The following is a 27,383-nucleotide window of genomic DNA, read 5'->3' on the forward strand; positions in this document are numbered from 1 at the left end:
CTTCTTCAGGCCGATGCTGGATGGACGCGCTGGAACTTTCTTTGAGTTGCTCCAGTCTTTACAAGCTCACGGCCAAGTCAGGAAAAGAAGGAGATATCAGCACAACTCCTGAGTCTTCTCACTTCCTCCACCTTCTGCAGTCGGGCACGCTAGCAGACACAGAGCTTTTGCAGTAAGTAAGAATATACGCATACGCAACAGCAGGCACGTAAGTGGGACTCAGCAGGTATGTGGTACTTATTCTAATTGAGAAATTCCATATAATTCTTCAGAAAAATATTAATTTCCTGCAAAAATATAGATTGCTTTTCTCTTTATGCCACTCATAAATAGTGGCAGGCGGAAAAATTAAATGCTGTTCCAATTTTTTGCATTAACTTCAATTAACCTGTGCATATACACCGTTTGACAAAACTTTATGTTCCACGAAATATGCCCAGATTTCCACCTAAGTAAATGTTTGAGTAAATTGGAACAAGACCATAATTATTTCTGTGCAATTAACTCTTGAATGTTTGTGGTTTTGCAATCAGGAAAATAGGTTAATGTAAATTGAGTAGATTTTGACAAAATGGTATTTGCTTCTCTCTTGTGGACTAGAGAAGTAAGTACATTCTTTTTTGGGGGTGTGGTCTCAATGACGAAGATTTCTTTTGCTATTCACAGGAGGGCTCAAAATTCCCATTCCTCGCAGATAGCACTGAAGCATTTAATTCATAATTTGTGTGACATTTTTGCTCAGTGATTTGACATGAGATTTTAGGGCTAGTAGTTGCTACTTTCTAGTCCATCCCAATAGAAGATAATCCCCGGTTTGCAATCTGCAGCACTTGCATTGTTTTGTGTACGTCCATCAGCGTGGCATGATAGGAATCTCTTTCTGGTTTGTCATTTGGGAGTTTTGTTAAGATCATTGATTGTAAAGCTGCTGAAAGCAACCATTTCCCCACCCACTATTCTGTGGTTTCAATTTATCATGACGTAATCATCAAGCGTTTTCCAACCAATGACAACAGCCAGGAGGGTCACGTGACTGTGAAGCAGGAAAATCGTGGAAAATGTGAGCAATGTGTCTTTCAGAAAAGAATAAGAAGTGTCACCTCTGAGAAATTATTAACAAACAAAGGTTTGCAGCAGTTAAGAAAACAGGACAGTAATCTTTTTTTGTGATTTTCACGATTGAAGACAATTGTACAGAAAGAAAGAGGACACGTGCTCGCCTGCTCTTCTGGATTTACTGGTAGCAACATATTCATTTGAATAGAATGGGATTTTCCATGTGCCATTGGGTGTTTGGTGTATGGGGCCTGTGATGCAGAACATTTTAACCTTTGGTCATTCCACATTTGATCATTTATGGATTTTACTTGGTTCCGGAATGTGGTTTCACTGGTCTGTCAAGTTGGCCGTTTAAGTTCCTCATTTATTGTTTCCTATATTTCCCTGATAACCTCATTCTTGGTTGTTTAATTTTCGACGAGAACGTCACGTACATTGGAAGAAGACTTTTTTCTTTAAATATGAACATTTATGTTCCAAGTCTTGAAAGGTCTCATAGTTTGTTAAGTGGGAGCGTAGCTGGTGCACTGACATCCAATGACAGGTCTGTAAAATGGCTTTTCATTTGGACTTACTCTTCTACTTTCTCTGGGGCATTACAAACACTTGACTGTATTTATATTGTAACTACCTACAAACTACTGAGTTTCTTTAAAACTATTCTTTCAGGGTTTCGACATATTTTGAAAAACATGGAAAATGATTTATATACTAATAATAATATATATTATTATGTACTATACGTATTATATAATATATTATATAATAATAATAGTTTAATTTATAAGCACCTTTCAAAACTTTCAAGGACACTTTACAGTCATTTTACAGTCATGGAAAACAAACACAAAAAAGGAAAAGCTTTAGTTGTCATGAGGATGATTTTTCCTCCCTCTGCTTCTTCGTGCCTCTTGGTTTCACCTGCCGTCAATGGGCAACATTGAGCTGTAGTGCTTTTCTGCCTCATTTTTAAATTGTTCTGCTTTCCTGTGTTTCCACGTATGACTTTGTCACTAGATGTGCTGACTTTTCAGACTTAAGTACAGTAATGGCAATTGGAGACTTTTCAGTTCTGTATCGCTATATAATATTAAGCAGATTCTTTACTTACAGACAGTGTAGGTGTTCAAATAGCTGACATGTTTCGGCGACTACTTCCGCCTTCGTCAGAGTGTATTGCTATATACCGCATATCGAGTGTGCTTTTTCCGCCTCTCTGTCTCCTTTGCATGTCTGTTGCATGTCTGAAAGCTGTAGTGTGCATGCCATCATTTTCGTCTGTGCAGCTTTGAGACAGATAACAGGTCGCCGAAGCGGACCACATTTCACTCACTGTTTCATACTTTCTCCATTGTCTGAAACCAGAAGTGGAAAATGTGGAATGACAAAAATTTCATGAAGAAATCAGCTCTTTTAATATACTGTATTGTGTGTGCACAGAGAACAGAGCTCCGATTGGCCATTTTTTTGTTCTGTTTTTTTTTTTTATGTTGAAAATGCAGTGTAGGGTACAATTGTAGAAATTCAGATTTTATCAAAAGCTTGGGGTGTGAATTTATTTGTGTATATTGTGATAACTTGACTTGTACGTCTGTGTAAGCTCTCAGTCGTACAAGAGTGGTCCATCGATGAGAAGGTTTCTTCAGCCGTCATCTGTACAAAAGTGAAGGTTTCGGACGTTTCGCCTCCTATCCAAGAGGCTTCGTCAGCGAACTAAAGTCTGACTGGTCGTATCGGCCCCATTTATATATCCCTAATGTCCAGACATGGTGGCGCCGGACACAGCTATGATAGGTCCCTACTCTCAGGTTGGGGGGGGCAGGGGAACCCTCCCTGTGGCCCCACTGATTGTTCCTACATTCCTGACTAACGACTGGCCTATTACCCCCACTCCCCCTGGATACGACCAGTCAGACTTTAGTTCGCTGACGAAGCCTCTTGGATAGGAGGCGAAACGTCCGAAACCTTCACTTTTGTACAGATGACGGCTGAAGAAACCTTCTCATCAACTTGACTTGTAGTGCAACAGATGCAAAGGTCTGGAAAAGTCAAAGAGAAGTACCGTATTTTCCGTTGTATACTGCGCACCCAAAATCCTTCTTTTTCTTAAAAAGATAACCCTGCTCCTTATACGCAGGTGCGCCTTATATGTGAAGTAATATTGAGCTGTAACAGGCCTCACAATTCCAGTCAGCAGGCACCGACTCACCCACCCCCACCATATAAGAAGTAGTGCATAACCCCAGCGTCTACTGTAGCGCCTTATAATGTGGTGTGCCTTATATTTAGAAAACTTTTGTATATTTTTTATATATTATATTTGGAAAACTTTTTCCATTCATTGAAAGCGCGCCTTTAAATATGTGTATTAAATATGGAAAAAGTTTGAAAATACACCATTCATTGGGTGTGTGCCTTATACTACGGTGCGTCTTATATCTGGAAAAAATGTTTTAAACCATTCATTGGGTATGCGGTTTATACTCCAGCGCACCTTGTGCACCGGAAAATACAGTAATTTCAAGAAGGGTGTCGTTGAATTTTAACTTAACATGTTAAAGGCTAACCAGTTCAATCTAGTGACTCTGAGGGAAGGGCCGTGGGGTAAAGGAATCGCTAACGCACCCACTTAAACGAAACCCACTGTAAAATGTAAAATGAATTTATAATGATAATTTAATGTGAGCCGAAGTAATACTGAAAGCATGTGTTCCATATACGGGTGGGTTGGATCGCACTTCTCAGCCTCCCGGGAAAAGTCTGTCAATGGGAGGAGGGTTTTATTTATGAGAATTATTATGATTTTTTTTTTTTTTTTTTTGGTCCTGGAAAAAAGGACCAGATCTATTCCTGGAGGATGCAAGAGATTGTGCCCCTTTTATCCATATAGGGTCAAGAGCTGTATATTTTGACTGAAAGAGCACAATTGCAGATATATGCAGCAGAAATGAGTTTTCCCCACACACAGCTAATATCAAAGTAACCCATCAATTAAATCTCTAGTTAACAATTTTAGTAAAAAGTTAAAACGTGTGAGTGCCTGAATTATCATTGTGTTTAGTAATATCCACAACAAAGATTATTTGCCAACAATCACTGAAATAGTCTGAAAATGTTTAAGTGACAGGTTAAAATGTGTGAGTGCTTAAATAGTTTTATTTGATGCATCACCTTAATCTTAATGTTTTATCTCTGTTTTTATGAGCTTGAATGAGTCTCTGCTGCTGGGCAATCACCACATGGACCATGATAGATTTTCGGACAAATCAGAGCGTGATGGTCACGATGACTGGGACGCTTCTGCCATTGATAATGGAGGAAGGTTGACAGAGGAGAGTGATCTGGACCAATCAGATGAAGGGATGTCTCCTATGCCACAGGGCACAGTTTATGTTGACCAGGGCACAGAAGAGATGGCAGAGGTGAGATCCCACGGAAACTTGTTATCTCTTATCTGCTTCACAATTTTTTTTCAGAAACTTGCAGCTGTATCTTGCTTGTGTTCTGTGTCTCAGGCTGGGGAGGCGTCACAAGTTGAGACTGTTTCAGAGGAAAATAAGGGTTTGATCTGGGGTATTTTGAAGCAGCTGCGACCGGGCATGGACCTCTCAAAGGTGGTGCTGCCCACATTCATCTTGGAGCCTCGTTCCTTCCTGGACAAGCTATCGGACTACTACTATCATGCTGATTTGCTCTCTCAGTCAGTATTGCCATACAGCAGTAACATCAAGTCCGATTAACATTGTTTTCACTTTTTTAATGATTACAAACTCCTTTAGAGCTGCACTGGAGGACAGTTCATATGGACGTATGAAGCAGGTAGTCAGATGGTACTTGTCTGGCTTTTACAAGAAGCCAAAGGTAAGATAAATTATTGATCAGTAAATTTGTACCCCATTGACCATAGTTTAAAGGACAACCGACGCCCTGGACAAGTTGTGTCCATAATTTGTAAAATCACTTCAAATGACTTCTAATGAGCGTATTTTACAAAAATTCCACTGCATGTAGCTATATTTTACGTTTTAAGACTCACGCTGAACATTCAGGAAGTCTAGTTTTCGAGTTGATGACGATGCCTGACGTGACGTCACGTCTGCAACGCCCCTGACCAAGAAAGCGACACACAATGCATTTTGGGTACTTTGTTTGGTCTGAAAACGTGTTGAGCCGTGTTGATGGCGAAATTAGAACTAAGACATGAATAACGCGATGGTGAATCGTGTGTTGCACCAAGACTACTATTCGATACTAGTTGACACAAATTCCCAGTGTCACGTCCGCTCGAGGAGTGGCGACAGAACTCGATGGACGAAGAAAAAAAAGGAAGGGGTAGGATCCGAAATACACGATGGAGACAATAAGTTCAAGAAAGGTTTTTACTGAGACACGCAGGGCAAAACATAAGGTAGGGCATCCGAATAGACGAGCGGGAAAAACCTGCGTACTGTTGGGTGACAGGGTAACAAGAGAGAATACACCGGCGAGGACCGAGCGGGAACGGGTGGTTTATATAGCATGCTTCTTATATAGCCAGAAGGCACAATCAATGGGATTGGAATCAGGTGAGTGAGCCCGGAGAGCAGGTAGGGGAGGGGTGCACACCTGACGCCAATTAGGATGTGACAGTGCCCCCCCTCCCCCCTCAACGGACGCCCCCTGGCGGCCCACCTGGTTTGGAGGGGTGAGCCGAGTGGAACGCTCGGGTGAGTGATGGGTCGAGGATCCAGGAGCGGGGGACCCACTGACATTCTTCCGGCCCGTAGCCCTCCCAGTCGACCAGTTATTGCAATCCCCTGCGCCGAGAGTCCAGTATCTCCCGCACCGTGTAGACTGGGTCGCCGTCCACCATCCGGGGAGGGGGGCGGGTGTCGGAGCTAGGGGTCTGGTTTCCACCGGCTTGAGGTGGGATACGTGGACCTTCATCGTGGGATGCAGCCGGAGCCTAACCGAGAACGGGCTGAGGACGGCCTCGATGGGAAAGGGACCCGTGAACTGTGGGCCCAGTTTGGCCGATGTCCCGGCCAACCGGAGATCCCTCGTGGACAGCCACACCTCCTGCCCGACCTGGTAAACCGGTGCCTGGCGGCGACGACGATCCGTGATGCGTTCTTTCCAGGACATCGTGCACGACAAGGCGGCTCTGGTCTCCTTCCACACACGATGGGCCCGTCTGAGGTGGTATAGGATAGACGGGACCTCCACCTGGCCCTCCCGGGTGCGGAACAGCTGCGGCTGATAACCACAGGCGGACATGAATGGGGACCGACCTGTGGCTGAGGAGATCAGGGTGTTGTGCGCGTATTCCACCCACGGCAAGTGGCGGGCCCACAACGCTGGCTGATAGAGGCACACGCACCGTAGAGCCGATTCCAGATCCTGGTCCTTGCGCTCCGTCTGGCCGTTGGATTGAGGGTGGTAGCCAGACGACAAGCTCACTGACGCCTCTATGGACCGACAGAAACGTTTCCATACCTTGGACACGAACTGCGGTCCCCGGTCCGACACGATGGACGTGGTTAACCAGGAGTTGGGCCGTCTCGATGGCGGACGGCAACCTGGTTAATGGAATGGAGTGGGCCGACTTGGGAAAGGGGGAGGCCCGTGATGAAGTCCAGGGAGATATGGGACCAGGGTTGGGAGGGCACTGGTAGTGGCTGGAGAAGTCCCGCCGGGGGTTGATGGGAGACCTTCCCACGGGCACAGGCAGGGCATGCCTTCACGTAGTCTGTGACGTCCCTCCTGTAGTCTGGCCACCAGAACCGCTGGGCGATGAGGTGGATCGTCCTGTTGACCCCAGGGTGACAAGGAACGAATAGGACCGGGCAACCCTTGGGAACCACCTTACCTCCTTGGGCCTCCTGAACCTTCTTCTCCACCTCCCACCTAAGGGCGCCCAGGATGTGTTGCGCCGGCAGGATGTTGGCGATGACCTCCTCCTTCTCTGCCAGCTCGTGAATGCGTGATAGGGCGTCCGGCTTGGTGTTCTGCGAACCTGGGCAGTAGGTGAGAGTGAAGTTGAAGCGGGTCAGGAACAGTGCCCACCGGGCCTGGCGCGAATTAAGTCTCTTGGCGGACCAAATGGCGGCCAGGTTCTTGTGACGACGCTCGAGTGCAAAAAAGGCAGGCCTCGAGCGACGGGGTTTGGCGAAGGGGAAGGACCCGAAATACACGACGTGACAGGCTTGGAAGGAGCAAGAGTCTTTACTGAAACATGCATCAAAAATAACAAACAGGGAAGAGTGGAGGAACTGAACAATGGCAGACCTGGTAACACGGTAGTGGTGACGGCGACATCCAAAAATACTCCGACGGAGAACGGTAGTGAGCGATAGGCAGATATAGACAGAAGGCACAATCAGTGAATGACAATCAGCTGTGGGAACCCAGGTGAATGATGATTGGAGGGGCCGTCTTCCAGGATTGGCGGAGGAGGTGACAGGCGCGCCCAGGATGGCAACGAGATGTGACAGTTCTTATGATCGGTGAAGGGGTGTTTGGCCCCTTCGAGCCAGTGTCTCCACTCCTGCAGCACCAGGTTGACCGCCAGCAGTTCCCGTTTCCCCACATCATAGTTGCTTCCGCAGGGCTGAGGCGGCGGGAGGAGAAGGCACATGGGTGGAGCTTCTGGTCGGCTGAGGAGCGCTGGGATAATACCGCCCCCACCCCGGACTCCGATGCGTCGACCTCTACTGCGAACGCGTGGTCTGGGTCGGGGTGGCGTAAGACTGGAGGGTTAGTGAAGGCACGCGCGGAGGCGGTTAAACGCCCCCCCCCCGCGTCGGGTGGAGGTGAGATTGGTTAGGGGAAGTGCCTTCTGATAATAACCGCGGATGAAGCGGCGGTAGAAGTTGGCAAACCCCAAAAATCACTGGAGTTGTTTGCGCGTCTTGGGGGTTGGCCATTCTACCACCGCTTTGGTCTTGGCGGGATCGGCCCGGATTTGCCCCTGCTCCACAACGAACCCTAGAAAAGACAAAGAGCGGACGTGGAACTTGCACTTCTCTGCCTTCACGTAGAGCCGGTCTTGCAGGAGCCGCGCCAGGACCCATGGGACATGCTGATGGTGTTTTTCTGCGGATTTAGAGAAGATAAGGATGTCGTCCAAATACACAAAGACAAATACGTTGAGTCCCTGAGCACATCATTGATGAGGCTTTGAAACACGGTGGGCGCGTTGTGAATCCGAACGGCATCACCAGGTATTCAAAATGCCCCAAGGGCGTTTTGAATGCAGTCTTCCACTTGTCCCGCTCTCTGATGCGAACCAGATGGTATGCGCTACGCAAATCCAGCTTAGTGAATATGGTGGCCGATTGGAGGGGCGCGAAGGCTGAATCCATGAGGGGTAGAGGGTATTTGTTGCAGATGGTGATGTCGTTCAGACCCCGACGCAGGGACTTAGCTTTCTTTTCAATAAAGAAGAACCCCACGGAGAACGCGAAGTTCGGATGAGTCCGCCGCGAGGGAAGAGTCAATGTATGTGCGCAGGGCTTCTTGTTCCGGGTGTGAGATGTGGTAGAGTCGGGAGTCCGGTAGTTGAGCCGCTGGCTGCAGATCTATGGTGCAGTCATACGGTCGGTGGGGTGGCAGGGATTGCGCGTTGTCTTTGCTGAATGCCTCCCACAGATCGTGATAACAACGCCGCAGATCGTGATAACGCGGCACGCCCTCGAGACAGATCTCTTTAGGTAAGCCGCCACGGGACGGATCTCGCCCTGCCGTAGCCGACCCCAGACAGTTAGCGTAGTAGTAGGGGCTCCAACCCTGATTGGTGGGGCCCTCCCACGATATGGAAGGGTCATGGGTGCTGAGCCAGGGAAGGTCCAGCACGAGTGGTACGTTGCGGGAGGGCATGAGTAAAAACCGGCGGTGTTCGACATGGTTGCCCGACAGCCGGCGTTTGAGTGGTGCGGTGATTCGCATGACCCTGGCTAAAAGTCGGCCGTCAAGTTCGAGAATCTCCTTGTGGATTTTAAGTTCCTCGATGCCGCAACCCAATGTCACTGCCTGTTGGGGGTCAATAAAGCACCCGTCCGCCCCCGGATCCACTAACGCCCGTATAGCTTGGGCGTTGGACGGGCCAAATAATTCGCCGTCCAACTCCAACCGTGTGACGGGCGCCTTCCTCGACGCCTCCGACGGCTACCGCGGTCGCCGTTTAGCCGGGAACTTACGGGTGCTGTAGGTCTTAGGCGGGGGCCCTTGAGTACGACGACCCCCGGGGTTGGCATGATCGCTCCCGCTCCCCACCTGCATCGGCTCTGGAACCCCTCCTGGCGTCGCGCTTGCTCGTCGCCGCCGGGTGTGGTCGTCCGCTGCTTGCTTCCAGGTTTGCTGGACCGCTAAGTGCCTTGCTCCCGCTGCCACTCCAGGAGGCGATTGGTCCAGGCAGATGACTACATCGATCATCTCGCTGAGGGTGGTGCCTGCATCGCGGGTGGTCAACTCGTCCTTGAGAGCGGCGCTCAGTCCGCGACGAAACACTCCTCACAGCGCTGGATCGTTGTAGCCACTCAGGGCAGCCAGGATGCGGAAGGCGATGGAATACTCACCGGCCGAACATATTCCTTGTACGCAGTCATGGAGGAGTCCCTCAGCCTTGCACTCCGTGACCGGGCGGTGGAACACTTGGCGAAGCTCGGCCACAAAGTCCGGGTAGGAAGTGCATAGTTCGGGCTGGGACTCCCGGACGGCCAACACCCAGGACTTGGCCTGGCCCGTGAGCAGGCTGCTGATGAAAGCCACCTTAGCCTCATCGCTAACGAAGGCGGAGGGTTGTTGTTCAAAAACCAGCGAGCACTGCATCAGGAATTGAGCACAGCGCCCGGGTTCGCCTGCATAGCGTGAGGGGTGCGGTAGGGAGAGCTCGCGACTACTACGGGGGGGGGGAAGGGGCCGTCGGGGTAGCGAGAGAGACTACACCGGCGAGGACCGAGTGGGAACGGGTGACTTATATAGCCAGAAGGCACAATCAATGGGATTGGAATCAGGTGAGTGAGCCCGGAGAGCATGACCTCCTTCTACCGCGGTACCATAGAGAGCATCCTGACCAGCTGTATCACTGTGTGGTACGGCGCCTGCACCGTGTCCTGCCGTAAGACTCTGCAGCGCATCGTGAGGACAGCTGAGAAGATCATCGGTGTCTCTCTCCCCCCCCTTCAGGACATCTACAACACCCGCCTCACCCGCAGAGCCATCCGGATCGCTGGCGATCCCACCCACCCCTCCCACAGCCTCTTCAGCCTGCTGCCATCGGGTAGGGGAGGGGCTCGCACCTGCCGCCAAATAGGTTGTGACACCCAGTCCGGAGACTCAACTCCCTCCCAGCCCTGCCCAGCCTGCCCCTTCCCACTGCCACACTCACCGAACTCTGAGTACACGCTACATGCTGTACGATCATCCTGAACTCTATTTTTTTGTTATTTCTCATTAGACAAGACCTCACTTCAACCCTTTCTAGTTGTTTGTTTTTGCAATTACGACATTACGTCACTTTATGTACGTCACTTCCTCACTTTACATATGTCACTACCTCACTTTACATATGTCACTGCCTCACTTTCCAGACAAAATGAGCCCATCACATTTCCAATGGAGCTTGGGTGCCATCTTGTGCATTTTCTGGGATGCTACATTGGAGTCCTGACGGCTTGAATTGATACGGGAGGACTTCTTTAATTGATTGCAAACATTTATGCTTTCCTCTTCAGAACTATTTGAATCATAGTCTTAACTGGATGAGTAACAAGAAAGCATCCTAAGCCATTGTTTTGATTCTAGAGCAAGGCACGACGTCCTGGCGTGACGTCACAAACAAGGGGGCGGGACCTTCTGAAACTCTGCATCTCAGAGGTCATTTTGAAGTAGTTTTGGGACACTAACTCATTTTTATTGGTGTTTTGCATGTGACTAAAAATATCAGCCTGCGTGTTTTGGGTATTTTAGATGCTATAAAACGTTTTTCTGATGTCAGTTAGGAAACAAAAAATGGTGTTGGTTGTCCTTTAAGGCCACCCGAAATTAAGTGTTTCTTTCATAACCAGGCCGCAAATGCAAAGCAATTTTCACTCAGACATATACACTCATCTAGAAATTATTGGACCATCACATGCTGGTTTATCTTATTTTTTCCTTGAAGGTTTAATAAAGCAACATTTTTTTTTAATATCTGAAATTCAAACAATTAACGTTGTCATTCATTTTAATTCAGTCACACGGGGGCTGGATCGATTGAGTGTTTTTGTTTTAAACTGTCCTGAAAATTCCATTTTATAATTGGGCATTCAAATTAAAATGGCCTTTGTTTCTCCTATATGTACTGAAGACAAAAAAACATTATTCCACTGGATCATGAAAGACTAACTCATTATTATTATTATTATTATTATTATTATTCAATATTCCACATTTTATTCTTACCTTTAACGGCATAGTGGCCCAATATTTTCTAGAAACATGAATGAAGACAGACAAAGGCTTGGCCAAAACAAACTTGCGAATCAAACCTCTGAAGATGGAGGACGCTGATTCACTGTGGCGACCCCTTGAAGGGAAAAGCAAAAAAGGAAAAGAAGACGAAGTGACATCACAATCCAACTCCAGTAGTGACTTTGCCAACGAAAACAACCCACCTAAGCAAATTTCAATCAGGTGAAACGGCACGTGTGTCAGGCTATGTCTAGTGTTTTTGAAAACTAATTTCCTGACAGAAGGTAAAGAGCGCTTGAGCATTTAGAAAATAAGTTCATCATAAACATTTATTTGTCAATTCACTGACATATTGGTGATTGCATCTTTGACTTTTCCAGGGTCTAAAGAAGCCTTACAACCCAATATTGGGGGAAACCTTTCGTTGCTGTTGGCCTCATCCCCAAAGTGAAGGCTGCACTTTCTACATAGCTGAACAGGTGAAAACATCGTACCCATAAATCTGGCTACACAAATTCAAACTCTGCAAACCCACGAATCAGAAACACATTCAAGTTTGAAACAGATGCCTGTCAGATAGTCTTTCCAGTCCCATTTTTACTCTCCAGCTCATCTTGTCAATGTCACAATATTTCTTTTTCCAGATTTCGCACCATCCACCCATTTCTGCCTTTTATGTCTGCAATAGGAAGGATGGTTTTTCCATCAGTGGAAGCATCTTGGCAAAGTCCAAATTCTATGGTATGTTTTATATCAAACTTATTGTTCTTTTCCACTTGAGTGATTGAGAGTCATACATGACAAACAAATTAAAACACCAGCTTCTTTTCATCCCATTCTCTCTTTTATTTTGAAAACTTGGTTCATTACCATTTATTTGTTTAAAAACAAAACTCTTTCATTTCATTTTTCCACAAGGCATTACTGTGTTTACTATATTAAATTGTTGTTCGGGACCATTTAAACCTACTGAACATTTAAAATTGGCAATTTTTATAAAATTAAAGTCATCTTAATTGGATTGGATTTGCCTTTATGAGTCTTGCAGTGGAGAAATTTCCATTTCACAGCAGCAAAGTTATGAAAGAAATGAAAGTAGTAAAACAAAATACAGGAGCTGCTGGAAAGGCAGCCACTCTCGCGGCGCCGTCTTGAAGTCAAAAAAACAAAAACAAAAAAATTGCCATTGTGAGTTCTTATAAGTTCTACTCTGCCGCTCTGTTGTGTAGGTAACTCTCTCTCTGCTATCCTGGATGGCAGAGCCAGACTGCTTTTCTTGAGCAGGGAGGAGGAGTATGTTATCACGATGCCCTATGCTCATTGCAAAGGTAACTGCTACTTAGCTATTTCACTTTGGTGCAACATGTGGAGCTGCATAAATTGGAAAGGCTATGACACACTTCCTGTAAAAAAAAACAGGGATTACATTCAAAGCTTTCAACGTGCACTTTCTGAGATAAAGTGGTAACACAAATGTCTGTCCTCAACAAAAGGTATCCTGTATGGCACTATGACACTCGAGCTAGGTGGAAAGGTCACCATTGAGTGTGAGAAAAACAAATGTTTCACTGAGCTGGAGTTCAAGTTAAAGGTACACTGTCGACATCTGCTGTTCAATTCGAGTTTTACAATCTGCATCAATTCCAAGAGGAAATGTTTTGATTTTGCTCACTGAAGCCCTTCCTGGGAGGCCCCTGCTCCGTGAATCAGATCAGTGGCAAGATCTTTGTGGGGGACGAGCTTGCTGCCACCATCGATGGACATTGGGTACAAAACCTTTCTTTTTCCACTTTGCTGGTGTTGTTTTACAAATCTTTGGCTACAAGAGGGATTCATTGTTTTTTTTTTTTTTTGATTTTGAAATATCACTGAGAACTAGAAAAGGTACTTAGGTCAAACCAACGGTCACTGACATGATGTCTGTGGGCACCAGATTTCCCCAAAGGATCAAATGAGTCCTCCTGGGGCATGTTCTAAAAATTGCAATGAGCAATCAGCAATGAAATCAATGTCCATCCATCAATCCATTTTCTGTTCCACAATGTGTGTTCAAATGTGTTTTTTTCAGTCGTGTTTTTCAAACTGGTAGCTCTTCACACCTTGGCGGGAAGCATTTCTCAGTCTCAAAACGGTTGGTGGCCCCTAGGTTACATGTGTTTGCTGAAAAATAGCGTCCATTCATGTGAAAAGGATTTCTATTGTCCTCCTAAAATGTGAGGGGATCTTGCCCATCTCCTCCTTGAAATATAGTCAAATCAAAAAGTTGTCATCTTAATTTTACTCTTTAATCATTTATTGAATTCCTGCCTTTCATTGCAATTTGTTTGACTTTTTGTCATCAGGACAGTGAGGTTTTTATTCATGAGAAGCGTTCTGGGCAGCAAACAACATTGTGGAATCCGAGCCCAGATGTCCGTAGCAGTCGTCTCAAGAGACAGGTGGTCCACTTTGACCAGCAGGGAGAGTATGAGTCTGAAAGGTAAATCACATGTTCTCCAGTGGATCTCAGAGGATTGTAATATGACTTTTTTTTTTCTTCGCCATATTTTGTTTATTATTCTTGTGAATTTAGTTTCAAAGAACTGTCATAAATTCCTATATTATCTCATTTGTGCTAGGTGACGGATAAAACCTCAGCAGTGAATGGGGGGAAAAAACACATGCATTTGTCAGCATTTATATTTCTGTATTGTTTTGTCAGTAGTTTACGGTCTGTTTTTCTTCCTGAACAGGTTGTGGCAGCATGTGACCAGAGCAATCATAGAGCGTGACCAGTTGCAAGCCACACAGGAGAAGTTTGTGCTGGAAGAAGCACAGCGCAAAGAGTCGAGGGAGAGGGCAGACAAGCCCTGGACCCCACAACTTTTTTATCAGGACCCAGTGACTTCAGAGTGGACTTACAAACATGTGGAGTACGCACACTCAAAACACAGACACGTCCCTTCATTTTTAGGTGATAGCTGACCTGTTCAATAACCGGTCTGATCATGTTTGGATTTAGAGCCGAGCCATGGCAGCCTGAGCGTTGTCTAGTTCAATTTGAGAGAGATGGAGTGATTCAAACACTGGAGAAAACACAAAAACGGCACAATGGCCTCTCTTACAGCAACAGCTGGTCCAGCCAACGCAAGGTGAGTCACCCTCCTTTATATGTGCAGCAGCTCATTATCATATCAACATTATTTTAGAGCTTTTGATGATCAACCTTAACATACAGGAGTGAAATTGACCAGTGTTACAAGAGACAGAGATTATCCGATTACATTACTTGTGTACGATGTAATGTCATTTGGCAATTGACTGAAACAAATATTTTTTGTTTTATTTTGTTTTGTTGTCTAGTCTAAGGTGAATGGAACACGCAGGAAGGCCAGCAGTCAGCCATCCAGCTGCAGCCAGAACACTGAGAGCAGCAGCAGCACCCCAGAACCAACACACAAGTCGTCTGATAATGAGGGTGAGGCTTTGTTGGGAAACAGAGTTATGTGGTGGTCGAGGGATATCTTGCCCAATATTATTTTTCTTAATCTAGTTCAAAATACACACCTGAACACACCGCAGTAAAAAGTAGCGCTTGGATATGATTTGAAAGAATGGGCCATCAATGGCAGGATGCAAAACGGTGTTGGCTATCTGTGACGATTGATCATTCGCGTTGTCTGTGAGCTAACAAATGCGTACATGAGGTAAACGTTGACTATGAGATGAGACACCAAAGCAACAGCAAATGCACAATCTAATACATTCACCTCAGCAAAGGATGTGATCCTGCGTGTATTCAGAGTACGTTGAGCAAAATGATGTGTTTCGTTTAATGAAATCCTAACTGTTGGTGGTGTGATAAAACAAATGACTTTTTAGTTACAAAGGCAGCTCAGATCAGGTGCTAGGTTCACCCCTCAAATGTACCCATCCCATGTTATATAATTCGGCTACACCTTTATAAGACAGAAAAAAGCTAGTTTTAAAATCATGTTTGGTTTATTAGTTCAGTCAACAAGAACAAAAAATAGTAGCAAGAGATAAAGGTAAAATATAATGTCAAATCAGCATTCTTAAGAGTGTTTTTAACCTGATTATTTTTCAAAATCAGATCAGTATCTCATAGAATATCTGACTGTGTAGCTGTATTTCTTTCTTCCTTCAGGCATCTTACGATGCTGTCGACATTCTGTTTAGGTCATAAAATTGAAATTGCTTGCACTGAGGTAATCGTCACACCACCCAACAAGGCACACTCAGAGGCCCAATGGCAAGAATCAAACTACACCCAATGATCCTCATTCAAGTGTATAAGCAGTGTAAGTGCATATAGTGTTTGAGAGCGCCAGTTGCAAGGGTAAAAAAATGCAGAATTGGGACCGTGTGCGTTAGTTCATTGACATACACCATTGGGTTTGAGTTGTGTCATCAAACATGATGGCACATATACGTATCTGTTTTGTGCCTATTTTGCTGCAAAAAGTCACACTTCAGTAAAGTGAAAACTCACTCTCAGGCTAACAGCCGATGGCAGCTATGGTTGCAATTTTTGTGGCCCTTGCACCATTTGCGGCGCAACTCCCATGTTCTTGAATTCATTCTGAGTAATACTAAAAATCTGAACTCATCACACCCACTGCCAGGTTGAGTACGATGTTAAAATAAACCTCTGCAGTCAGTCAGCTGTTTGCATTTGGTTTAATGTTTCGGGACAAAAAATGTCATAATGAGGGTATTGTGTTTGATATGCTTGACACGGGGACTCCACAGTGTTTTTTAACATTTGTAACTGCCATGTTTTCAGAGTTCTCAAACCACTGTGCATGGTGCAGTAACGACTTGGCCCTTCTCCAGACCTCCATCGCGTCCATACAGAAGACGCAGCAAGACATTCAGAGGTGATACAACGTACATCAGTACATCAGTAGTGTTTTAGTGACTGTTATTAGACGGGGTAAACATTCGGATTTTAATATCTCAATCTGTGATTGGGAAAAAACTCATACATAGCGAGGGAAAAAACTGCCATGTTTGTGCTTTTGATATTTACTTACTTATTTATTTATGTGTTTGTTTATAACTTTGTTAGTTTATTTATTTTTGCTCACTTTGACTCAGCAATTCACTGTTGTCAAGTTATATGCAATAATGAGCCTGCAATCTAGACACAGTAGGCCAATTCCTTTAAAATGTGTTTTCCTCCCAAATATTTTGAATGGTGTTAAGGGAAAACACTTTACTTTTCACTCTGATCAGGTAAAATACATACATCAACAATAATGGATATTGACTAAGATAAAATATCTCAGATCTACTCTTTGACCTAATCCATGAAAAAATACACACATACACACGCAGCTTTTTATAGTCAAGTGAAAACATTCTGAAGGAGATTCATGACATTTCGTTTTACGCTGTCAGAGCAAGTAGTGTGTGCTTGTGTGCGTGTGTATACTAAGGTGGCATCCTTGTCTTTTTCTAACTAGATGTGTGACCTATGTGAGACAGCATATTGCCACAACCCATCCAGACCATTAAATATACAAAAGACGAAAATTGGGTGTCGAAAAGAAGCATGTGGTTGAGTTCTCCACTTACGACGTTGCGTTTACAAAATCTTCCTGTTTTTGATTGTCGTGACTGACTTGGGAAACACGTTATACAAACACTCAACGGAAGCGGTTGTTTCTCTGCACTTAGGCGTCTCAGCGAGCACAACATCATAGAATTGGCAAAGATTTTCATTGAAGGACAAAGATGGCCGAAGTAAAATGCATGACTGCATAGCAATCGGGATTTGGCAAGGAAACACTCTACACGTGTTCAGAAACAGCACCAGCTTCAGGGCGCTTCCTTCGTAACATTGATTCTCTTCCCACCTTCAAATCCCACCTATTTAAAATTGCATTTTCTGTATTATTATTATTATTATTATTATTATTATTATTATTATTATTATTATTATTATTATTATTATTATTATTATTATTATTATCATCATCAGTATCAGTGTTATTGTTATTGTTATTGTTATTGTTATTGTTATTATAGGCTGTAGTTGAAAAGCTGTGTTGACCTCAAGACATGCGTGTAAGGATTGGCAATTACGGAAAATGGTAACATTTGAAATTGTCAGCCCCCGAGCGGTTTGATCAGAAGAGTTTGCCCCTCTTGCCTGTCTTCGTCATGATTCCGACTAGATCTTGGTTTCACTTCCTGGTTCTTTGTACTAACTTTGTGACTGCATATTTCCTGTGTATTCTACCTGTCCATGTTAAGCGCTTTTTTGCAGCTTGCAGTGTTGTTAAAGTGCTATATAAATTAATATTGAATTTTATTGTATTGTTTGTAGGAACCTGTCAGCACTGACTCGTCAGCTCACTCAACAAAGGGCAGCAGAGGACAGCGTCTCATGGATGGGTCGCCACTGTGTGATTGTCTGTCTGGTGCTCCTCTCACATCTACTCTTCCGCTACATCTACCCCTGAGAACCTCAGATCTCCGTCCTGCACCGACCTGGCATTTAATCCTCCCCACAAGCACAAAGTAATAAAGCAGCGGAGGGTGGGAGGGACGCAAACTCAGATATGTGTTGGGCGCGGGACTTAAACCCATTCTTTTTATTATAGGCAGTGGAATAGCATGAACATTATAGCAATAAACACAGCCAACGCCCGTCAGACATCTTAAGATAGAAAGAATTCCCCTTCGTGTAGTGAAAACTGAAAGAGCACCGGCACCCACGCACTTTGGACAGGAGACAAGGGATGACAGAAAGGAATCACAGTCTTTCAATAAAAAAAATAGGATGAGTTGTACTATGAAGATTTGTAAGAAATTAGAGACCACCATTCCTTAGTGTCTTTATCTACTTGCTCTGCAATACTGTTTGTTTGTGAATACTTTTGTGAGTTGTATGTATGAACTGCAAGGCCCTATGTGCGCAGGTATAGCATTGCGTCAATGTTTTGTGCAACTTCCACTCCAGATTTTGGGCCTTAACCGCTAAAGCCAAAAAGAAAAGGAAAAAAAACATCTTCCAACAGTGCAATTCTGTTTTATATTCACACATCCGCTTTGTCTCGTCTTGAAATGAGCATACTTTTACCAAAACAGTATATATAATCCGAGAAGACAGAGTTCTTGTTTACGGGGATCACTGTGTGCTTGTGTGTGTGTGTGTGTGTGTGTGTGTGTGTGTGTGTGTGTGTGTGTGTGTGTGTGTGTGTGTGTGTGTGTGTGTGTGTGTGTGCGTGTGTGCGCGTGTGTGTGTGCGTGTGTGTGTGTGCGTGTGCGTGCGTGCGTTTCGAGTGACATGTACTGTAGGAAGGAAGGTTCATGTGGGTCAAGAGCGAGAGCCATAAAAAGTGTCTTTATATTTGTGTGCCAACAGTGGCATCATGGAAGGGATGTAGCGCTCTGTTCGGTTAGTGCTGGATGCAGCACGTGGAGTTGCTTTGGCTCATGGAATCATTTTTGCCTACAACTCCTGGACAGCATAACGCGAGGTCAATTGTTTGACTGATTTTTCTTAAACCAAGTTACCATTTCACTCATCCTGAAACACCTTCACACTCTTAGGACTCCATCATCACCAAAATTTGATCTGTTGTGTATTTTAACTACTAGTAGTTGATAGCAAATGACTTTAGCAACATGCTACACACAAATATAAATAAGGTCAACGACATAGATTTTTTTATGTCAAGTGACTCATAATGGAAATTGGCTAACAGGTGACGTTTTCTCACAAAGAGCCAGAGCCACGAGCCCACCAAGCCCAAGCTTGCTGGCCTTCAGAGAAACTATCGTAAAACAATTGTTTTTGAAATGGCCTTCATGTTTGTCTTGGTCCGCAACTTGTTCAGGTTATGTTTGAAAATGTAAAAACACTTACTGATTTGTTGTATATGTTCTTTTAGAAGATATGTACATATTTGTCTGCAGTGTTTTTACACTCTGTGAGGTATAGGGGGGGGAAAATATATCAGAATGTATTTATTGTGTGATTAACCCCCTTGTAACTCATCTTGGAGTGGAGAATTTAGAGAGCAAGGCTGACAATCTTGCTCCCGGTGTTGCGTGCTGTCCTCTCATGGATGTACTTTTTCGTGTCAGAAAGCCATTGAGTTATGCTAAAAAGCAAAGCCATGTATGTGACCCATTTTCTAACATTTCAGTTCAGTGCCCGCTTTGTAACATTTCAGTCTAGTCAGTGCCAGTACTGATACAACCAACGGGATCAAATTTTAGCTATTAAAGTCGACCCTGAATGATTTTGTGTATTTTAAGTTGTTTTCATTATTTAGCTGTTTTTATATCCGATCACCACCTTCTGGGACTGTATATTCCACCTAATTTTGTTATACTGAAAAAAAAATAATACAGAATGATGACCTTTTTTTCATTGACAATTGTTGCACACTGTAGCACTACAGTAAAAAAAAATTCAACTACTACAATGCTTATTTTCTTTATTAATGTTTGCCTTTTGAAATGTTGTGCCTCAGAAGTTTTATATGTTGTCACTCCGGGGGAGGAGAAGCCAAGCAGGTGAAAACCACTCGCAACCCCCTCACCTTTCCAGAAGCCTCCACATCATGCAGGAGGCCTGGCAGTAATTGATTTTAGTATTACATTTTCTCTAGATTACGTGGTTGTCTCGAATTTGAACCCTTTTTCCCTTCTTCATATTCACTTGAATTTACATCAGTAACAGAAATATAATAGTTAAAAGACAGTTCCAAAATACCATTTGTATTCAAGTGGATTTCTTTAGCTTGGCTCGTTTCCTGATTCCTGATCACAAAGCTCTGAAATGGTCTCCAGACAGTTTGCATATTATCCATAATTTCAGCAGATCTTATAAAATTCATTTAGAACAGCATGCAATGAAAAGCAACAATTCTGTGCTCGGGTGAAGGGGCCATCGCTGATTTCGACAAAGTACTTACATGAAAAAATTAACATAAAATCTCTTGAAGTCTCTTTGCACTTCAAGTCTTTAATTTCACTTTATTTTCCAATGTGAAATGAAGAGTAAATCTGTGACCAAACGTTCTAAAACATGGTGGACTAGAACGGATCTTACAGGGATTTGAAACCCTATGAAAAAAAAGTCATTTTGGGCCACTTGATGTCCACTATTTTCTTGGGCCCCTGTCAGTCTCGGGCCATTGGGGATCATCACACCCTTACGCCGCGCCCCGTCCGCACAATTTACGGGACTCAGGAAGAGGATGGCTCTCCAACCATGATTGCAACTCTGGTATTGTCATTTTAGTGAGCCCTTCAAGGGACAGACTAGGGAACAGCAAACTCCCACAATCTGATCTATTCCACGTGTTACCAAATGTATGTTTAAATCCTTTTTGCCTAGTCTACAGATATGATTTTACATACATACAGTAAAGTCTCGTTATATCGATATCGGTTATATCGATAGTACTGCTTATTATGATACTATTTCTATGAACGCAAGGAGAAAATTTACATGCCGCAGGATCGGATATATCGATAGTCCGGTTATATCGATATTTCAGGTCGCAATATCCCATTTGAGTCCAGACATTGTCACAAGTTGAGAACAGAAGGCAGGAAAAGCAGTAAAGGCGGTTTCTTGCTGGACATCCACACAGCCAGCCTTTTCGTGTGTACCAGAAAAAAACCTGAAAAGAGTGAGTATTGTGTCCCGTTGTCTGAAGCAAACCTTTTGGCTCCGGTGTTGGTCTTCCTTTAATTATTACCTCCTGCTTCGATTGAAAGTCCAGTTTAGAAAATTGTTTCAATTTAGATATGTAATCCTCCATTCTGAAAGTGAGGCCAAGCAACACGAAAAAATGACTGCAGGGTTGCACTTTACTCGCTAACTGTTTACTGTAGCTTTCTGTCTCCAATTCTATTATTCTGCAGACGTGGAGTCGGAAGTATCTCTGGAATCACAAGCGCCCCCTGTCATGAGGCGGGGGAACTGTTTGCCTCACCTATGCACAGCGATTTGATAAAAATAAAACAAAATAAACACTGTAGTACAGTGTTTATAATGTACAATGACTACATTATATACACCAGCTAAACTGTAGAAATTTAGTTCATATACTAAACGTGTTTGAATGCTTTAATAACGAAATGCAGAAGGATAGCAATGCAGTCTCACTGCAGAGCAAGCCAGCACAGTAAGCATAGTGATTGCGCAATCCATGGTGAGGCTCAGCCGGCTGCTGCCTCACCGCTCGTCTCTACTTAGTATTTGAACGGTAAATGTGAAAATTCAGCGATTTTGAAAAAAATCCTAAAACGGTGAAGTAAAATGGACCAGAAGGAGTCCAAGATGGCGCCCGAGTAGGCAGCCGTCAGCAAGTGCTCTGATGAGCCTTGCTTTTTTTGTTGTTTTTGTCTTGTTTTTGTATTTTCTTTTGTCACTTTGTGTTGTTGTGCATCGTGTGGAACGGATACAGATTGTTTTTCAGCATTTTTGACCACGGCATTCATCAAGGAGGAGACTGTGCTGAGCGGTTGCGCCTTTTCGGCAGCATGAATATGCCAGTACTGTTTTTGAATGGGAGGAATGTCGGTGCCATTCGACTGCCATCGCTGGACACCACAGGGGCCATTGTGCTTTTTTGCGCCTGTAATGGGCAGCATCTTCACAGCCCCGCTTTGTTCAGTGGAAGGTCGGTGCTGTTGGACAGTCTGCGGCTGGATGGATGCATGGCTTGAGGAGCCCGCAATAAGAAGAAAGGAGCGTCAGGGCAGAGCACCAATGCGTATATGGAATTGTCGCGGGATGGAATTGAAGCTGATTTATGGGGGACAGGAGATGTGAGACAATCTCTTTTCGTCAATGGATGCTACAGCTGCGTGTTTGCTTTCAACATTTAGCTTGTAGTCGACGTGCACATTCCACCATGATGTCCCTGATCCACTGGTGAAGAGACGCTTTGATCCTCTCCTCCTCCTCTTTCATCTTGAACTGCTTTATGTCACAAAGAGGGTACAGAAAGTGCTTAAGAATGAATGTCTGTGTCTTTGTGTTGTCATGTTATTTGTTACTTGTTTTTTTTTTTGGTTCTTTTGTCTTCAAGACGGCGCCGCGAGAGTGGCTGCCTTTCCAGCAGCTCCTGTGTTTTGCTTTTCTACTTTCATTTCTTTCATAACGTTGCTGCTGTGAAATGTACATTTCTCCACTGCGAGACTAATAAAGGCAAATCCAATCCTTTAAAGTACAAATCACTAAATACATATATCTGTTTAATTTATTTTTTCATTTGATATTTCCATGACAGCTTTCCATGATGCCTCACCTGCCTCCCCTGACTCCACGTCACTGATATATATAGTGATGTCATGAGAGGTTAGCTCTCAGCGGGACAGGACAAGGAGTGCAATGGGCGACAGGTTTGAATGCAAACTGATTTTAATAAACGGTTTCAGGGGGAATTCACAAGCAAAAAAAGGCAAGAATAGCATCCCTTCCAATTCTTAAATCATAATAAAGTCTCCTCTGAGGTGAAACTGAAGAAGGAGATCTTTTCCAAGTGTTTCTAGGCCTCACCCCTCTTGAGGTCCTTCCTCGGTAGCCTAGCCACCATTAGCAACGTTTCAGATCCGGTGTTCCATGCTATGGTCCCAAGTGGCGACGAGTTCTATGCAGCAATCAGTTTCCCAGTGTTTCTCCACAGAGGACAACAATGGAACCTGTCACCACTCCTCGAGTGGACGTGACATAATACACCGACCAACTATGGATCTCGCCGGTGGAGACAAATTCGTATCTGCCTTAGCCCATCAGGCGGAGCATTCGAGCCAGCTGGCGCAAGCGATCGCGGAGAACCGCCACATCGCGTCCTCGCTGGCTCAACGCCTACAGGAGGTCGAACACGACTCGCTAACCTTACGGCCACCTCCCCCCCCCCCCCCCCCCCGTGAGTAGTCGCGAGCCCTCACTGCCACACCCCTCACGCTACGAAGACGAACCGGGCGCTGTGCTCAATTCTTGATGCAGTGCTCGTTGGTTTTTGAACAACAACCCTCCGCCTTCGTTAGCGATGAGGCTAAAGTGGCATTCATCACCAACCTGCTCACGGGCCAGGCCGAGTCATGGGTATTGGCCATCCGGGAGTCCCGGCCCGGACTTTGCAGTTCCTACCCGGACTTTGTGGCCGAGCTTCGCCAAGTGTTCCACCACCCAGTCACAGAGTGCGAGGCCGAGGGACTCCTTCTCGAATGTGTGCAAGGGACGCGTTCGGCCGCTGAGTACTCCATCGACTTCCGCATCCAGGCTGCCCGGAGCGGCTACAACGATCGAGCGCTGAGAGTAGTGTTTCGTCGCGGACTGAGCGCCGCTCTCGAGGATGAGCTGACCACCCGCGACGCGGGCACTTCCCTCAGCGAAATGATCGACGTAGTCATCTGCCTAGACCAGGGGTCGGCAACCTTTACGACTCAAAGAGCCATTTGGACCAATTTCCCACAGAAAAGAAAACACTGGGAGCAACAAAATCCTTTTGACATTTAAAATGAAGACAACACTGCATCTTTTCATCATCGTTTTGTACCTTTATATATGCATAAACAAACTATAGTGTGTTGCATTTATGAATCAATGAACTGTTACAGAGAAGCGAAATTACATTTCTGCACGCAACAAAAACATTTTAAACTCCGAAAAAAAGACGTTGGGTTGAAGATTACTTTCAAATATAATACTCAATGTCTATTTGAAAAAAAGAATATTTGCAAAATGGCAAATACAATATTTATCACCTGGTTAATGTGATTTCTGCTCCTGCACCTCAGCGCAAAACCTCTGCACATCAGGGCTGTATGACATTACCTTCATCTTCACACAGGACTGTAAACTGTCGTCTGTCAGGCGTGAGCGATGTCTGTTTTTAATGTAGTTCATGTTGGAAAAGACCTGCTCACATATGTATGTGGATCCGAAGATCGACAGGACTCCAAAAGCATTTTTCATGTTCACATAAATGTCGGGGATAGCATCCCATGTTTTGAACACAAGTTTGTCCGCTGTTTGCTAAATTCTCATTACATATTAAGCATACCGGTAAACCCGTCTCGTCAGCAGTGAAGGCGAACGAATCTGCCCACGTATCATTAAACGTTCTGTTTTCTTCAGACACTTTTCTTTTCTTAGATTTATCCATAGTTGGCCAACCCGGGGGTCGAAAAATTCAAGAAATCGTGCGCAATTTGGCGGTTGTGACCGGATATACGTCCACTGTCTATGGTTGTGACGTATATTATGAGCGACAAAAAAACTGAATACGTTTTATTTTGTATTATTTATAATCACCATAATCTTCAAATTTGGAATTACATTTTAAAAACGAACGAACTAAAATAATATACATTAAATTAAATACTCATTATTTATTTTCTAAAGCCGCAGGGAGCCGCAGCAGGGGAGTGAAAGAGCCACATGCGGCTCCGGAGCCGCGTGTTGCCGACCCCTGGCCTAGACCCTCGCCTCCGGGAGCGGCAGGAGGAGCAAGATACCCAGCGGTCCGGCGAACCCGGACACGAGCAGCGGACGACCACGCCCGACGGCAATGAGCAGGCGCGACGCCAGGAGGAGTTCCCCGAGCTGCTGCAGGTGGGGAGCGGGGGCGATCGAGCCAACCCCGGGGGTCGCCACACCCAAGGACCCCCGCCCAAGACCTCCAGCACCCGCAAGTCCCCGGCCAGACGGCGACCGCGGCGGCCATCGGAGGCATCGAGGACGGTGCCCGTCACACGATTGGAATTGGACGGCAAATTATTCAGCCCGTCCAACTCCCAAGCTATACGGGCGCTAGTGGATTCGGGGGCAGATGGGTGCTTCATCGACCCCCAACTGGCCGAATCATCGGGCTGCGACTTCGAGATTCTCCAAACCCCCAAGGAGATTAGCGACCTTGATGGTCGACTACTGGCCAAGGTTACCCGCATCACGGCACCACTTGAACTCAGGTTAACTGGTAACCATGTTGAACATCGCCAATTCCTGGTTATGCCCTCCCGCAACGTGCCGTTAGTACTGGGCCTCTTGTGGCTCAGTACCCATGACCCTTCCATCTCTTGGGAGGGTCCCACCATACAGGGTTGGAGCCCCTACTGCTATGCCAATTGCCTACGGTCGGCTACGGCAGGGCGAGACCGCTCCCACGGTGGCCCGCCCGAAGAGATTTGTCTCGAGGGCGTGCCACATTGTTACCATGACTTGCGGGAGGCGTTCAGCAAAGACAACGCGCAATCCCTGCCACCCCACCGACCGTATGACTGCACCATTGAACTGCAGCCAGGGGCTCCACTACTGGGACTACACATACTCTTCCCTTGCGGCGGGACTTATCCGAGCCTCGCGTTCCCCGCTCGGCACAGGGTTCTTCTTTATTGAAAAGAAAGACAGATCCCTGCGTCCGTGTGTCGATTATCGGGGTCTGAACGACATCACCATTCCCAGCAAATACCCTCTCCCCCTCATGGATTCAGCCTTCGCGCCTCTTCAATCGGCGACCATTTTTACGAAATTGGATCTACGAAGTGCTTATCACCTGGTTCGCATCAGAGAGGGGGACGAGTGGAAAACCGCATTCAAAACACCCATGGGGCATTTTGAATATTTGGTGATGCCGTTCGGACTCACCAAAGCTCCGCCGTACTCCAAAACCTCATTAACGATGTGCTCAGGGACTTTATCAACGTCTTTGTGTTTCTTTACTTAGATGACATCCTCATTTTCTCCAAATCTCCAGAAGAACACCAGCAGCACGTCCGACGGGTCCTGGCGCAGCTCCTGCAAAACCGGCTCTACGTGAAGGCAGAGAAGTGCGAGTTCCATGTCCGCTCTCTGTCTTTTCTGGGGTTCGTCGTGGAGCAGGGGCAGCTCCGGGCCGATCCCACCAAAACCAAAGCGGTGGTAGAGTGGCCAACCCCGAAGGCGCACAAACAGCTCCAACGATTTTTGGGGTTTGCCAATTTCTACCGCGGCTTTATCCGCGGTTATAGTCAGAAGGGACTCCCCCTCACTAACCTCACTTCCCACTTCACCAAAGTCCCATTCAGGTGGATACCCGACGCAGAGGGGGCGTTTAACCGCCTCCGGCAAGCCTTTTCCAACACCCCAGTCTTACGTCACCCTGATCCGGACCTCGCGTTCGCGGTCGAAGTTGACGCATCTGAGTCCGGAGTGGGGGCGGTACCTACCTCAGCGCTCCCCGGTCGACCAGAAACTCCACCCATGCGCCTTCTTCTCCCGCCGGCTCAGCCCCGCAGAAGCCAACTATGACGTGGGTAACCGGGAACTGTTGGCGGTCATCCTGGCGCTGCAGGAGTGGAGCCACTGGCTTGAGGGGGCCAAACACCCCTTCACCGTATTTACCGATCACAAGAACCTGGCCACCATTCAGTCCGCCAAGAGACTCAACTCACGGCAGGCCCGATGGGCGCTGTTCCTCACGCGATTCAACTTTACTCTCACCTACTGCCCAGGGTCGCAAACACCAAACCTGACGCCCTATCTCGCATCCACGAACCGGCAGAGAGGGAGGAGGCCGTCGCCAACATCCTACCGGCGCAACACTGGGCGCCCTGCGGTGGGAGGTTGAGAGGAAAGTCCAGGAGGCCCTGGGGGGGGGGGTAATCCCATCCTCAAGTGGTGCTGCCCAGTGGATCGCCTGTTCGTCCCCTCGGCGCTACGCACTGAGGTGCTACTCTGGGGGCACACCTCCAGGGTCGCCTGTCACCCGGGGGTCAACAGGATGATCCAGCTCATCGCCCAGCGGTTCTGGTGGCCGGAGTACAGGAGGGACGTCACGGCCTTCGTGAAGGCGTGCCTAACCTGCGCCTGTGGGAAGGCCTCCCACCAACCCCCGGCGGGACTTCTCCAGCCACTACCGGTTCCCTCCCGA

The 27,383-nt window shown here is 45.9% G+C and overlaps 2 protein-coding genes across 4 annotated transcripts in view; both read left to right on the forward strand.

Annotated features, from left to right (window-relative positions):
• Nucleotides 1-19,934, forward strand: part of osbpl5 (oxysterol binding protein-like 5) — a 51,837-nt gene extending 31,903 nt beyond the window's left edge. For all 3 annotated transcript variants that reach the window (XM_088997274.1, XM_088997275.1, XM_088997273.1), the window contains 15 exons: nucleotides 10-172; nucleotides 4,265-4,481; nucleotides 4,575-4,759; nucleotides 4,839-4,920; nucleotides 11,871-11,969; nucleotides 12,135-12,231; nucleotides 12,720-12,818; nucleotides 12,984-13,081; nucleotides 13,168-13,257; nucleotides 13,833-13,969; nucleotides 14,223-14,402; nucleotides 14,492-14,621; nucleotides 14,833-14,947; nucleotides 16,277-16,370; nucleotides 17,825-19,934. In XM_088997274.1, coding sequence (XP_088853400.1) covers nucleotides 10-172; nucleotides 4,265-4,481; nucleotides 4,575-4,759; nucleotides 4,839-4,920; nucleotides 11,871-11,969; nucleotides 12,135-12,231; nucleotides 12,720-12,818; nucleotides 12,984-13,081; nucleotides 13,168-13,257; nucleotides 13,833-13,969; nucleotides 14,223-14,402; nucleotides 14,492-14,621; nucleotides 14,833-14,947; nucleotides 16,277-16,370; nucleotides 17,825-17,960 — 1,922 coding nt within the window. In that variant the 3' untranslated portion in view covers nucleotides 17,961-19,934. The remainder of the gene's footprint in view (nucleotides 1-9; nucleotides 173-4,264; nucleotides 4,482-4,574; nucleotides 4,760-4,838; nucleotides 4,921-11,870; nucleotides 11,970-12,134; nucleotides 12,232-12,719; nucleotides 12,819-12,983; nucleotides 13,082-13,167; nucleotides 13,258-13,832; nucleotides 13,970-14,222; nucleotides 14,403-14,491; nucleotides 14,622-14,832; nucleotides 14,948-16,276; nucleotides 16,371-17,824) is intronic.
• A 1,077-nt stretch (nucleotides 19,935-21,011) lies between these two features.
• LOC148898202 (uncharacterized) lies at nucleotides 21,012-27,080 on the forward strand. The gene is made up of 4 exons (XM_088995945.1): nucleotides 21,012-21,149; nucleotides 24,878-25,814; nucleotides 26,199-26,254; nucleotides 26,865-27,080. Exons 2-4 carry the CDS (start codon nucleotides 24,914-24,916, stop codon nucleotides 27,078-27,080), a joined length of 1,173 nt encoding a protein of 390 aa, XP_088852071.1. The 5' UTR covers nucleotides 21,012-21,149; nucleotides 24,878-24,913.
• Nucleotides 27,081-27,383: the final 303 nt, after the last annotated feature.

Source organism: Hippocampus bargibanti, linkage group LG05, assembly GCF_051943395.1.
Source record: "Hippocampus bargibanti isolate YZ-2025 linkage group LG05, ASM5194339v1, whole genome shotgun sequence".
Classification (NCBI taxonomy): Eukaryota; Metazoa; Chordata; class Actinopteri; order Syngnathiformes; family Syngnathidae; genus Hippocampus; species Hippocampus bargibanti.